Consider the following 13,282-nt stretch of genomic DNA (forward strand, 5'->3'; position numbering starts at 1 on the left):
GAAAGTTAGAAAATTAGAAGTTTTGGAAATTGAGAAGTTTAACCGAGAGTTAACTTTGTGGTTACTAATCTCGTCCAAGTCACACCTATATTCGAGGTTGTGAAACGGTCGATGCAATAGTAATACCCAACTAAGAGTCAGGATCGAATTCCACCGGGAGCTATAAGAATGGGATAAAATAGTACATATTTGGACTAATCACGTGAAGTATCTAGGTTGCAATTCCACAAATATGGGTTGTTTTTACTTCTAAAATTATGCTAAAGATTGTAATTCTAAAAATATGAAACTAGGAATTATTGTTTTTGGTTGTTTTTAAAATATTGTAAAAGGCCTAGGGCTATGACCTTCACCTAGGTGTTTGCCTAACGGGTTGTAAACTTTAAAGCTTGTTTTGTTGGCCAAGGTGTATTATAGCTATCAACACTCAATTACCCACTCAATACCTCTTTGTAGAGAGTGATTTTGCTAATTTTGCTTTCTCAAGTCCAAATGGGTATTGAACAAAACAGTTGATAAAATGCTCAAGTCGGGTTTTACTATCTCTAGGTTCAACCCTTTAATTAGGACTATCAATCTCTAGATTTCATCCCAAATTCTTGTTAGCCAAGTTTTTCTGGACTAAGTCTCTCTTTCTTAAGTAGAGACCAAGTCAAATAGGCATGAATTAATGTTTGCAACTATTAATTCTACAATGAAAAGCAAGAACAAGGCTAAATAATCAACATCCAACCATAAACAAGCAATAAATTAAACACCCATTAGGTTTACACACTAGGGTTGGGTTACAATAATAGATAAAAATCTAGCTACTCATAATGGGTAATGAAGAAATAGAGAAGAAATGATAATTAAACTCATATTCAAAGATTAAAATATGAAAATCCAATGTTAAATCACTAAAGTAAGCTAAAGTTGCCTAAAGCAGTAAGTAAAAATGACTACAGCAGGCCAAAATTCAAAAATTTGACCTAAATTCGCGAAACTAATTTATTTATACAAAGCTGGAAATTATAAACAAAAATGCCCTTTCGAAGGTTCTGCAGCCGCACAATTCCATGTGCGGTCCGCACTTTGCTTGAGTCTTTATAGGAGTTGGAATCTGCGGCCGCACAATGCTGGATTGCGACCGCATGTCTCTTGTTCTGCGGTCCGCACAAATCTGAGTGTGGTCGTGTAGGGTCCTTCTGTGGACCGCACAAATTCGAGGCGGCCCTCTGGTTGACTTCTGCGGCCGCACAATAATTGTGCGGTCCACATTTCCTTTAGGCTCAATATGAGACTTCTCTGAACTTGAGCTCTGGCATAGCTTCTGTGACCGTACAATAATTGTGCAGTCCAAACATTACATTAGGCCTCTGACAGACTTTACTTCACCTTCGGTGGCTGCAGATAGAATTCTGCGGTCCGCACTTGAGCCTTTTTGCCTTATTTTTGTTCTTCAGTTCAGATCACTCCTTCTTGAGCTGGATTTCATATTTGTGACCTATTTTCCAATACTCCTACAATTAAGCATATTTCATCAGTTTTCGGGAATATAATTAAACACTTTTGGACTAAAACGAAAGTAAAAATGCGCTAATAAGTAGTCAAAATCCTCACTTATCAGTTAGCGGGATCGGATTTTGATTCTGAAAGTTGGAGTAGGTCCTTTGTGTCAATTATGACTTGTGTGTAAAATTTGAGGTTAATCGGACTTGATTTGATAGGTTTTGGCATCGATTGTAGAAGATGAAATTTCTTTATTTTCGTTAGGCTTGAATTGAGGTGCGATTCTTTATTTTGATGTAGTTTGATATGATTGAGGCCTCAAATAAGTTCGTATCATGTTTTAGGACTTGTTGGTATGTTTGATTGAGGCCCGGGTGGCCTTGGGTGGGATTCAAATGTTTAACATATCAAATTTTGGATTTGGGAGATTGTTGAAGTTTTTCTGGTGTACATGTCTGGTTTCCTTCTATGCGATCGCATGGATAGGTCTAGGATCGCGAAGGCTTGTTTGGGCAGCTGTGCATTCGTGAGATGGAGCCTGCGATAAGGCTGTATTGTTAGGGATCGCAATGGGGCGGGGCGGATGCGGGGCAGGTTTGGCAGAACCCACAAAAATTTCAACCCGCCCCGCCCCACTTAATTATTTTCTTTTTTCTTTAATAAGTATGTTTAAATTAATTATCTTTTTTATTATTATATCTAAGTTTAATTTAACAAGTTTCAACCATGCGTATGATGCAACTTTATAGGAAGATACGTAGCGTATCTGTGGCTATATGTATATGAAGCCAAATATCATCTCGTAAGCTAACAAAAACGCCTAGGAATGCTCATTTGTTTCTTTCTCTTTCTTGGTTTCTGATACTCTTAATATTATGTTATACTAATATTAAGTGCAAATGTATTAAACATGAAAGGAATGCCATTATGTAGATTTATTAAAGACATAATTAATTTGTTGTAAAAGCTGAAGAATCAAGAAAGATTAATTCCAACTTTGGTAAAATTCAAAGTTGCCCTGCATTGAACCCGCATTAAACCCGCAACCCACCCCGCCCCACACCTGCATAAGAGTAAACCCACCCCGCCCCGTATCAAACAAAACCTGCCCCACCCCGCCCCATTGCCATCCCTATGTATTGTGTTCCGGGCCTAGCCCGGGACCGTGAGACCATGGGCTAAACGGGCCGGTCCAAACGGTCCGGTCCCAAGCGGTCCTAGGAGCCCACTGTGGGCTGCTCCTCCATGTTGAGACCGCGAGCCTGGAACCGTTTAGCCCGGGACCAGCTGGCGGGCCTGGGTCGGTTCAACCGGGCCCAACGACTATTTTTCAAAAAAAAAAAATTAAAATTGGCCAACAGTTGGAAGTTTAAAAACTAGCCGTTGGCCTTCCAATTTAGCCGTTTGGCTTTTTAAAAAATAGTCATTTGGCCCCCAAACTTTGTTTTAACCCTAAACTTGTTATAATTACACTTTTTCCCTATTCTCAACTATAAATACCCCCTCATTCTTTTATTTTTACTCACAAAATCATCAATCTCTCTCTAATTTTCTTCTATAATTGCTTACTTTATTATTGCAATTTGTGAAAAATTGTGAAGTTGGTGAATTGAAGTATTCAAGTTTTCAAGTCTTCAACGATATACAATTTTCAAGAAGTTGTTCGTCAATTCGGTAAACTTGTTCCAACTCTTAAGTTTTAATATTATAGTTTTGTTTGTTTTAGTTTGTAATTATAATTAATATGGCCTTTTCTTTGAAAAAAAAAGGTGGTAAGGGAAAATCTAAAATTGGTGAATCTAGTCGCCAAGCTACTACTCCTCCCCCGACTCCCTGACGCAGACATGTTACCCGTCCTCCTCCACCTATTATTCTTGATAGTGATAACCCTTGTTTTCAATTTACCGATAGTCAATTTTGCCATGATATTGCACCAGGTCAACAATTAAATGATGAATATATGAATGCTCTTTATGCTAATCAAACTATCGATGAAAATGATGAGGAAAATGATGATTTAGATGAAACGCAATCGGATTTAGATGATACACCTACTAGTCCTGTTGTTAACCCAACTGATAATAATCCAAATAATGCCCTGCCTGACCCTCATGTAGTAACCCCTACTTGTAATAGACAACCTTCTAGACGGCCCGAAACATTTCTTGTTTGGCACTTTTTAACTCAACTAAGAGATCAAAATACGGCTAAGTGTAAAATTTGTGGGTCTTTGATGGCTTATAAATATACCGGAGACCGTAGCGGTACGGGTACTTTGACTAGACACATAAATACACACCCTAGAGATAAAGCTAGATATCATCAAATGAAAGCTGCACAAGAGGGGACAAGAGTAGGTACTGAGGTTAACCCTAGTATCGGGTCAAATCTAGTTCAACCGGGAATTAACACTGTTACCAGTAGCATTTTATATTACGATCCAAATAAAGATCGTGAAGAATTGGCAAAAATGGTTACTGTTATGTGCTTACCCTATAGTTTTCCTTCTAACTCTCACTTTGTGCATTATATTAGAAGAGTTTTTAATCCTACTTATAAAGGATGGTCTCGCGCAAACTGTAAAGAGCGATATTTATAAATATAAACATGAATATGAACAATATTTGCGCTATTTATTTACTCATATAAATTGTCGCGTTGCTATTACTACTGATAGTGGTAGAAGTGGTAATGACTGTGATTATCTTGCTGTTACCACTCATTGGATTGATGAGGAATGAAAAATGCAAAAGCACATTATTGCTTATAGAATAATTAATTCACATCACAGAGGTAAGTTTATTGCTAACATAGTTGCAGATATTTGTAGATATTTTTGTATTAGAGATAAAATATTGTCAGTTTCAATGGATAATGCTTCTGGTAACACTAATGTTATAGGCTTGCTTACAACTACACTAAATCATGCATTTAATAATATTTTCCATGTTCGATGTATTTGACTAGACACATGATGTTGATGATGATGAGCACCTTACAAATCAGGATTGGACTAATGTTAAAATGCTTGTAGACTTTTTAGAATAATTTCATGTTGCTATAAATGAATTATCTGGGCAATATTATCCTACTATTTCTAACTATTTAGTTTATATTGTAGCACTTGTAGATTTGTTTACTCAATTTTCAGAGATTGGATCCGTTCGGAAAGAAGAAATTTTGGACTTGCTGAATCACAACCGGAGATAGACGAAGCTTATGAAGAAATGCTAGAGGAACTTGCGGAGGATGCTGCTTTGCCCGGAAGTGGTGATGAACAAGCTTCTTTTCCGCCACTACCAAAGGAAATTCCTCCGGACCTTGAAGGATTTATGAAATGTGTTAGAGATAATACATAGACTAATATGTAACTTGTATTTTGTCACATCTTCATTAATTTTTTTTCCTTTTGGTGGTATTAGCACCTTGTTGTGCTCGTTCCATTGGGGGGAGGAAGACTAAGAAAGATATTGCAATTTTTTGTTAATGTCGTAATAATAAAAATTATAAGGCATTCCCTTGAATATTTCTTTGCAATTTTTTTTTGTGTTTAAATTTGAATAAGATTTAAGTAACAATTATATAATATAATTTACAAGAAATTGCCTTAGAAAAAATATTCAAAAAATCTTATATAAGGCAATATACTATATACGGCAATTTCTTGTAAATTATCTAAGTTATATATATATATATATAAGCAATTTACATAGTATGTATATATATAATTTACAAGAATTTCCTTAGATTAAAAAAAATAAAAAAAATAACCCAGAACACTTAGGCCCGTGAGCCCAACCCATTTATCCCGAGACCATGTGGGCTTAGGCCCACATTGGGCCGGTTCCACCCTCCAGGACCATTAAACCCGGGAACGTTTGGCCCGGGACCGCTTGAGCCCGGGACCATTTGGCCCGGCCTGTTTAGCCCATTTAGGCCCAAGACCGGATCACAATACAACCTTAGCCTACGATCGCGTAGGCTGGTCTAGTAGTGAATTGCGAGCGCATGGGCTAGGCCGCGTTCGCGAAGAGGAAATGAGGCAGAGCTGAGTTCGGGCGTTTGTTATGTGCGATCGCGTGAGGAAGGACACAATCATGTAGGTCTGAGGAGGCAGTGATTTGCGTTCACGTGGGGATTGTCACGTTCGCGTAAGATTAATTATTGGGCAGCTTATGTCACGACCCATTTCCATAATAGGTCATGATGGCGCCCACCACCATTGTCGGGCAAGCCAACGCGGAAAACTACCAAATAAGTTCTCATTTTACTTTTACTAAATATTTTCAATAATTCCTTAAGTTAAGATTAGGACAGGCAATAACCAATAATGTATCAAAAATAATTATACAATCCCCAAAATAATAGTTTACTAATGTGTGTGCCAAGACCTGGTGTCACAAGTTGTAGGCGACTAGTAGAATATACAAAAGAATCACACTATCCTACTGTCCGAAATAGAATAGATAGCAAAAACACATAAGAGAGACTTCTTCAGGCTGCTGAATGGCATGGGAAGGGAAGCAGCTCACCGTAGAAGTCTCAAAATCTGCTCAGGGATGCGCACCAGACTGATAACCAGAGACACCTACCTCAGATCCTGTACAATTAAGTACAGAAGTGTAGTATGAGTACATAAACAATATGTACCCAGTAAGTATCCCGTCTAATCTCGAAGAAATAGAGACGAGAGGTCGACTTGATACTTACTAAGGTCAAATAATATGAGAAAGAATGTATACTAAGCATGGATAGCATAATTAATTAACAATTTATGGCAAGGAATAACAGTTCTTTTTCCAGATAATATCATGGGTATCCATTTATGTTTCAAGGCATATACGAAGTTCAGTCCATAGAAAAGTACTAAGTAAAGCATGCGCAAGTAACACCGAGGGACGTACGTCCTGGTCCAACATAAAAGTAAATTGTGCACTACCGAGGGTCGAACGACACGAACCATAGATGCATCAATTACCCCGCTCGCGAATCACACGTGCGACGCGGTCAAATATAAATAAACTCAATAACAAGCAGACAATAATGTATATCTTAGAAGTAGTTATTCACAGGAATATTCAAATTATCTTTTAAAAGACCAAGGAAGATAAGGTCCCTCTTACTAGTCTCATTTACCTTAATCAACAGGATTTATACGAATCCGAATTTAACATGAAGTTACAAGAATATCACATAGAGCATGCTTTTGGGTCCTAGACTACTCGGACTTAACATAATAGTAGCTACGCACGGACTCTCGTCACCTAGTGCATACGTATCCCCCGCATATAATAGCAATTTTAGATTATTACACCTATGGGGACAATTTCCTCTTATAAGATTAGAAAGTAGACTCACCTCGCTTCAAGTATACTTCCAAATGCCAAGAAAGAGCCCAAACTCTCAATTTGGAGCCGAACGATCCAAAACTAGTTAAAAGAGGTAGGAACTAGTCAATATAAGTTCACAAGATCATATTCTAGCTATTTAAGCAATTCCCCAATCCTCAACCCAAGTTTCCTAAAATCTGACCCCAGGTCCACGTGGCCGGATTCCAAAAATTTTTTTTAAGGAAGTTGTTCGCTATAAACTAAGGATCAATAATATATGATTTCTAATTTATTTCATAACAAATTTCGTGGTTAAATCTAACTTTTGTTAAAACACTAGGTTTTGCTCTAATACCTTGATTTTACCTAAATTCTAGTGTTTAATCTACCTAAGACACAAGTATTAAGATAAGAATAAGTGGGATAAACTTACCTCAAGATGCTAGGTGGAAGTCTTCTCTCAAAAGCTCCCAAAATCGCCAATGGAGGAGTAAAAAGTGGTAAAAAATGACTTAGAACCCGTATTAAATGAAGCTCACTGCTTTAGCGATTTCCACATCTACGGTCCCACTTCTGCGATAGGAGGACCGCATCTGCAAAAATGGGCCAAGCGGGCTGGGACCGCTTCTACAGTCTTGAAGCCACTTTTGCGGAGCCGTTTCTGCGGTTCCTGGCCTGACCTGCCTTGGTCACTTCTACGATAGGAGGACCACTTCTGTGGTCTCGCACCTGCAGTCAACCAACTGCAGATGCGGTTATGACAGAAGCAGATGCTTTAGCACTTCTCAAAAATTCCAACTTCACTCGAGCCTCATCCGATTGACACTCAGGGCTCCCGGCCCTGCCTGAACATACCGACAAGTTTGAAATCACGAGACTAACCTACTCAACCTTTGGAATGCCCAAAACAACGTTAAATCCAAGAATCACCCCCTAAAACCAAATGAATCAAACTTATGAACTTCAAGTTCTGAATTTTCCTCTAACGAGCCGAAACGCCCTTAAACTACTCGGATTGACACCAAATTTTGCGGGCAAGTCTTAAATGCTATTTTGGACCTGTACTGAGCTCCGAAACCAACATACAAGCCCGATACACATGTTATCAATCATTATTTAGTTTCTTTAAATCCTTAGAATTTCAGTTTAACAATTTCTAATAAAAAATCATTACTCGGGCTAGGGACCTCGGAATTCAATTTTGGGCATTTGCCCAGATCCCATATTTTCTTACGGACCCTCCAGGATCGTCAAAACATGAATCCGGGTCTGTTTGCTAAAAATGTTGACCAAAGTCAAACTTGCCCTTTTAGAAAAATCTTAAGGAATCAAATGAGCGTATTTCTACCCAAATCCTTTCAAGTTCCCAAACCAACCATACCCGCTGGTCGTAAATGAGTTAATGCAAGTGCGGGAAGTTTTATTTTGGGGGACGGGGTTCTAAAAGGCAAAACGACCAGTCGGGTCGTTACATTCTCCACCTCTTAAACAAACGTTCGTCCGCAAACGGGCATAGAAAAGTACCTGAAGTGCTGAATAAATGTAGGTATCTGCTCCGCATGTCCTCCTCGGACTCCCAGGTCGCCTCCTCGACTAGTTGGCCCCTCCACTGGACATTTACCGCTGAAATCCTCTTGGATCTTAATTTGCGATCCTGCCTATCAATAATGGCAATTGGCTCCTCCTCGTAACTCAAGATCTCATCCAACTGAATAGTACTAAAGTCCAACACAAGGGACAAGTCGGCATGATACCTCCGAAGCATGGACACGTGAAAAACTGGGTGGACTCCCAATAAACTAGGGGTAAAGCAAGCTCGTAAGCAACCTCTCCAACTCGTCTCAACACCTCAAATGGGCTAATAAACCTTGGGATCAGCTTGCCCTTCTTCCCGAACCTCATAACACCCTTCATTGGCGAGACTTTCAAGAGGACCTTCTCGCCAACCATAAATGATACATCTCGCGCCTTCTGATCCGCGTAACTCTTCTGTCTAGACTGAGCTATGCGAAGCCTCTCCTTGATCAACTTTACCTTGTCCAAGGCATCCTATACCAAATCTGTACCGTGTAACTTAGCCTCACCAGGCTCAAACCACCCAAGAGGAGAACGACAACGTCGACCATATAAAGCTTAGTATGGAGCCATATCTATGCTGGACTGATAGATGTTGTTGTACACAAACTCCGCCAAGGGCAAGAACTGATCCCACTGCCCTCCAAAGTCGATCATACATGCTCTAAGCATGTCCTCTAAAATCTGCACCATTCGCTATGATTGCCCATCGGTTTGAGGATGGAATATTGTGTTGAGCTCTACACGGGTCCCCAACTCACTCTAAACAGCTCTCCGGAAATGGGAAGTGAACTGAGGGCCCCTATCTGATATGATGGAAACAGGTACACCCTATAACTGGACTATCTCCCGAATGTAAATTTGAGCATACCTCTCTGTTGTATAAGTAGTCACCACTGGAATAAAGTGGGCCGACTTGGTCAACCTGTCAACAATGACCCATACTAAATCAAACTTCCGCAAAGTCTGCGGCAACCCAACTACGAAATCTATGGTAATGCACTCCCACTTCTACTCTGGTATAGGCATTTGCTCAAGTAGGCCATCCGGCCTCTGGTGTTCATACTTGACCTGCTGGCAATTCAAACACCTAGCCACATACTCTACTATGTCTTTCTTCATCCTCCGCCACCTGTAATGTTGCCTCAAGTCATGATACATCTTCATACCACCCAGATGAATGGAATACCACAAACTGTGTGCTTCTTCTAGAATCGTCTCTCTCAGACCATCAACATTAGGAACACATAGGCTACCCTGGAGTCGCGAAACACCATTCTCGCCAATAGAAACCTCCTTGGCACCTCCCTGAAGCACCGTCTCTCTGAGAACCGCCAGATATGGATCATCGAACTGCCGGGCCTTTATCTGCCCTAATAATGAAGACTGAGCAACCACACACGCAAGAACATGGCTGGGCTATGAAATGTCCAACTTCACAAGTATGTTAGCCAAGGACTAAATGTACAAAGCTAGTGGCCTCTCCTCTGCTAGAATGAATGCCAAGCTACCCATACTCTCTACCTTTCTGCTTAAGGCATCCGCGACCACATTTGCCTTGCTCGGATGATAAAGAATGGTGATGTCATAATCCTTCAGTAACTCAAGCCACCTGCGCTGCCTCAAATTAAGATCCCTCTGTTTGAACAAATGTTGCAAGCTGCGATGGTCAGTATAAACCTCACATGACACCCCATACAGATAATGCCTTCATATCTTAAGAGCATAAACAATCGCGGCCAACTCTAGATCGTGTACAGGATAATTTTTCTCAGGAATCTTCAGCTAGGGCAAAAAATAGGCAATAACTCGCCCCTCCTGTATCAATACACACCCCAATCCAATGCGCAAGGCGTCGCAATATACAATATACATCCCTGAACCGGAAGGCAACATAAGAACTGGTGATGTGGTCAAAGCTGTCTTGAGCTTCTGAAAACTCTCCTCACAATCATCGGACCAATGGAAAAGAGCGCCCTTCTGGGTCAATCTAGTCAATGGTGATGCAATAGATGAAAAGCCCTGCATGAATTGTCTGTATTAACCTGCTAACCCCAGGAAACTCCTGATCTCGGTCACTGAGGTAGGGCGTGGCCAACTCTGAACTGCCTTAATCTTCTTGGGATCCACCTTAATACCCTCTCCTGACACAACATGCCCCAAGAATGCCACTGAGTCCAGCCAAAACTCACACTTGGAGAACTTAGCATAAAGCTTCTGCTCTCGCAAGGTATGAAGCACTACCCTCAAATGCTGCTTGTGCTCCCCCAGGCTACGGGAGTATATCAAGATGTCGTCAATGAAGACGATGACAAAAAAATCAACATAAGGCCCGAATACCATGTTCATCATGTCCATAAATGCTGCTGGAGTATTAGTCAAGCCAAAGGACATCACCAAAAATTCATAATGGCCATATCTAGTCTGGAATGCAGTCTTCGGAACATCCGAGTCCCGAATCTTCAACTGATTGTACCCTGACCTCAACTCTATCTTAGAGAACACCCTAGCACCCTGCAACTGGTCGAACAAATCATCGATACGAGGTAACGGATATTTGTTCTTGATGGTGACTTTGTTCAACTGGCGGTAATTAATGCACATCCGCATTGTCCCATCCTTCTTCTTCACAAATAACACTGGTGCACCCCAAGGTGATACACTGGGCCTAACAAACCCCTTCTCCAACAACTCCTCAAGCTATTCCTTCAATCTTTTAACTCTTTAGGAGCCATACGGTACTGTGGAATAGATATAGGCTGGGTTCCTAGAGCCAAATCAATACAGAAATCAATATCACAATCCGGTGGCATGCTAGGATGATCAGAAGGAAACATATCGACAAACTCTCAAACCACTGGAACCGAATCAATCGTCAGAGACTCTATGGTGGTGTCTCGAACATAAGACAAATATGCCAAACACCCCTTCTCGACCATTTACCGAGCCTTCAGGAAAAAGATAACCCGACTAGATGTATCAACTGTGGAACCCTTCCACTCCAACCTCGGTAACCTTGTAATCGCTAATGAAACAGTCTTGGCATGGCAATCTAGGACGACGTGATATGGAGATAACCAATCCATGCCCAGGATAACCTCAAAGTCGATCATATCAAGCAACATGAGATCTGCTCTAGTCTCGAAACAACAGAATATGACCATACAAGACCGGTAGATCCAATTCACAACCACAGAATCACCCACATGAGTAGATATATGAACATGAGTGCCCAAAGGCTCAGGGGAAATAACCAGGAAATGAGCAAACAGAGATGATACATATGAATAAGTAGACCCTGGATCAAATAATGCTGAAGCATCTCTACCACCGACGAAAATAATACCTGTGATGACGACATCTGAGGCCAATGCATCTAGCTTGGCCGAAAGGGCATAGAATCTGGCTAGAGCGCCGGCTAGCTGGCCTCTACCTAATAGAGCAGTAGCTGGCTAACCTCTCCCTACTTGGCCTCCACCTCTAGGATGGCCCCTACCCATCTGCCCTCCACCTCTAGGTGCCGGGGCAGCCGATGCTGAAATCATAGGCTGCTAACCCTGTTGCACTGCCTTGCCCCAAAGTCTGGGGCAGGTCCTCTTCATATGACCTGGATCTCCACGCTCGTAGCACACCCTCGGTTCCATAGCCTGCTGCCCTGAAGTCTGAGCCTGCTGACCCGAATACCCACTGGAAGAACCCTAGATGGCCGGTGGGTGATAAGAACTCTCTGGCACGACACTAAAGTGAGAACTTGAAGAATCTTGATGACCAGAATACCCACCATAGGAACCCTGAATAGCTGGTAGGCGGTAAGAACTCTCCGACATCGCACTAAAATAAGGTCTCACTGGAGCACCTCGGGGAGGGGGTGGTGGTGCTGAGTATGGGGGCCTGCTGGGCTGACCCCTCCCGAAGTGACCTTTACCCCTAGCTGGGGCACCTTTGAACTCTCCCGTAAACCGGGCCCTCTTGTCCTGCTGAATCTGCCCTATATCCCTCTGGCGATAACCCTCAATCCTACGAGAAATCTCTACTACTAACTGATATTCAGTACCCATATCCACCTCTCGGGCCATGCTAGCTCGAATACCGGGGTGTAACCCCGCAACAAATCTCTGCACTTTTTCTGCATCTGTGGCAAGTATCATGAGTGCATGGCGAGACAACTTAGAGAACCTCGCCTCATAATCAGTCACAAACATCTGAACCTGCTCAAGATGCTCAAACTGATATCGTAGCTCTTCCCTCTCAGAGGGTGGAATATACCTATCCAAGAATAATTGGGTGAACTGACCCCAAGTGAGGGGAGGAGAACCTACTGGCCTGCCAAGAACATAGGACTGCCACCATTTATGGGCCCTACCTTCCAACTTAAAAGTAGTGAAGTTAACTCCATGCGACTCCAATATCCTCATGTTGTGTAATCTGTCCCTGCAACTATCAATGAAATCTTGGGCATCCTCATGGGTCACCCCCGAAGATAAGAGGGTGAAGTCTAGTCCCTCTATCTAATAACTTTTGTGGGTCACCGTCCGTAGCTGGTCTGGGCTGGGGCATCACTGCAGCAACTGGCTGGGGCCTATCTGCGGGTAGTGCACCCGAAGTCTGATACACTACAACTGCATGTCCAGAAGCCTGAGCAGTAGGGGTCTATGCTCCCCCTCCGGTCTGTGATATAGCTGGAACTGCTGAAAATAAACCAGCCTGAGTCATAGAATCCATGAATCGCAGTATACCGCCCATGACCTCCTAGAATCCCGATGTTGTCATAAAGTCCACCGGGGTAGGCTCAGCTGTGGGCACCTCGCCATGCTCCTCGATAATAGGATCTCCTACGGGATCTACTGGTGGTACTACTGGGATAACTCTGGGATGCCCTCGCCCCC

General features: G+C 41.9%; 1 protein-coding gene and 1 long non-coding RNA gene across 2 annotated transcripts in view; one reads left to right on the top strand and one right to left on the bottom strand.

Annotated features, from left to right (window-relative positions):
• LOC104223779 (uncharacterized) overlaps window positions 1-4,914 on the top strand; it is a 29,921-nt gene extending 25,007 nt beyond the window's left edge. Inside the window, exon 5 of the long non-coding RNA XR_011405513.1 lies at window positions 4,613-4,914. This is a non-coding gene — a long non-coding RNA (uncharacterized lncRNA). The remainder of the gene's footprint in view (window positions 1-4,612) is intronic.
• Window positions 4,915-9,407: 4,493 nt separating this feature from the next.
• Window positions 9,408-12,811, bottom strand: LOC138885842 (uncharacterized). Its single transcript, XM_070166827.1, has 3 exons — window positions 12,245-12,811; window positions 10,263-10,418; window positions 9,408-9,815 (listed from the first exon to the last, which is right to left on the bottom strand). Exons 1-3 carry the CDS (start codon window positions 12,809-12,811, stop codon window positions 9,408-9,410), a joined length of 1,131 nt encoding a protein of 376 aa, XP_070022928.1.
• Between the last annotated feature and the right edge of the window lie 471 nt (window positions 12,812-13,282).

This window comes from Nicotiana sylvestris, chromosome 2, assembly GCF_000393655.2.
Source record: "Nicotiana sylvestris chromosome 2, ASM39365v2, whole genome shotgun sequence".
Classification (NCBI taxonomy): Eukaryota; Viridiplantae; Streptophyta; class Magnoliopsida; order Solanales; family Solanaceae; genus Nicotiana; species Nicotiana sylvestris.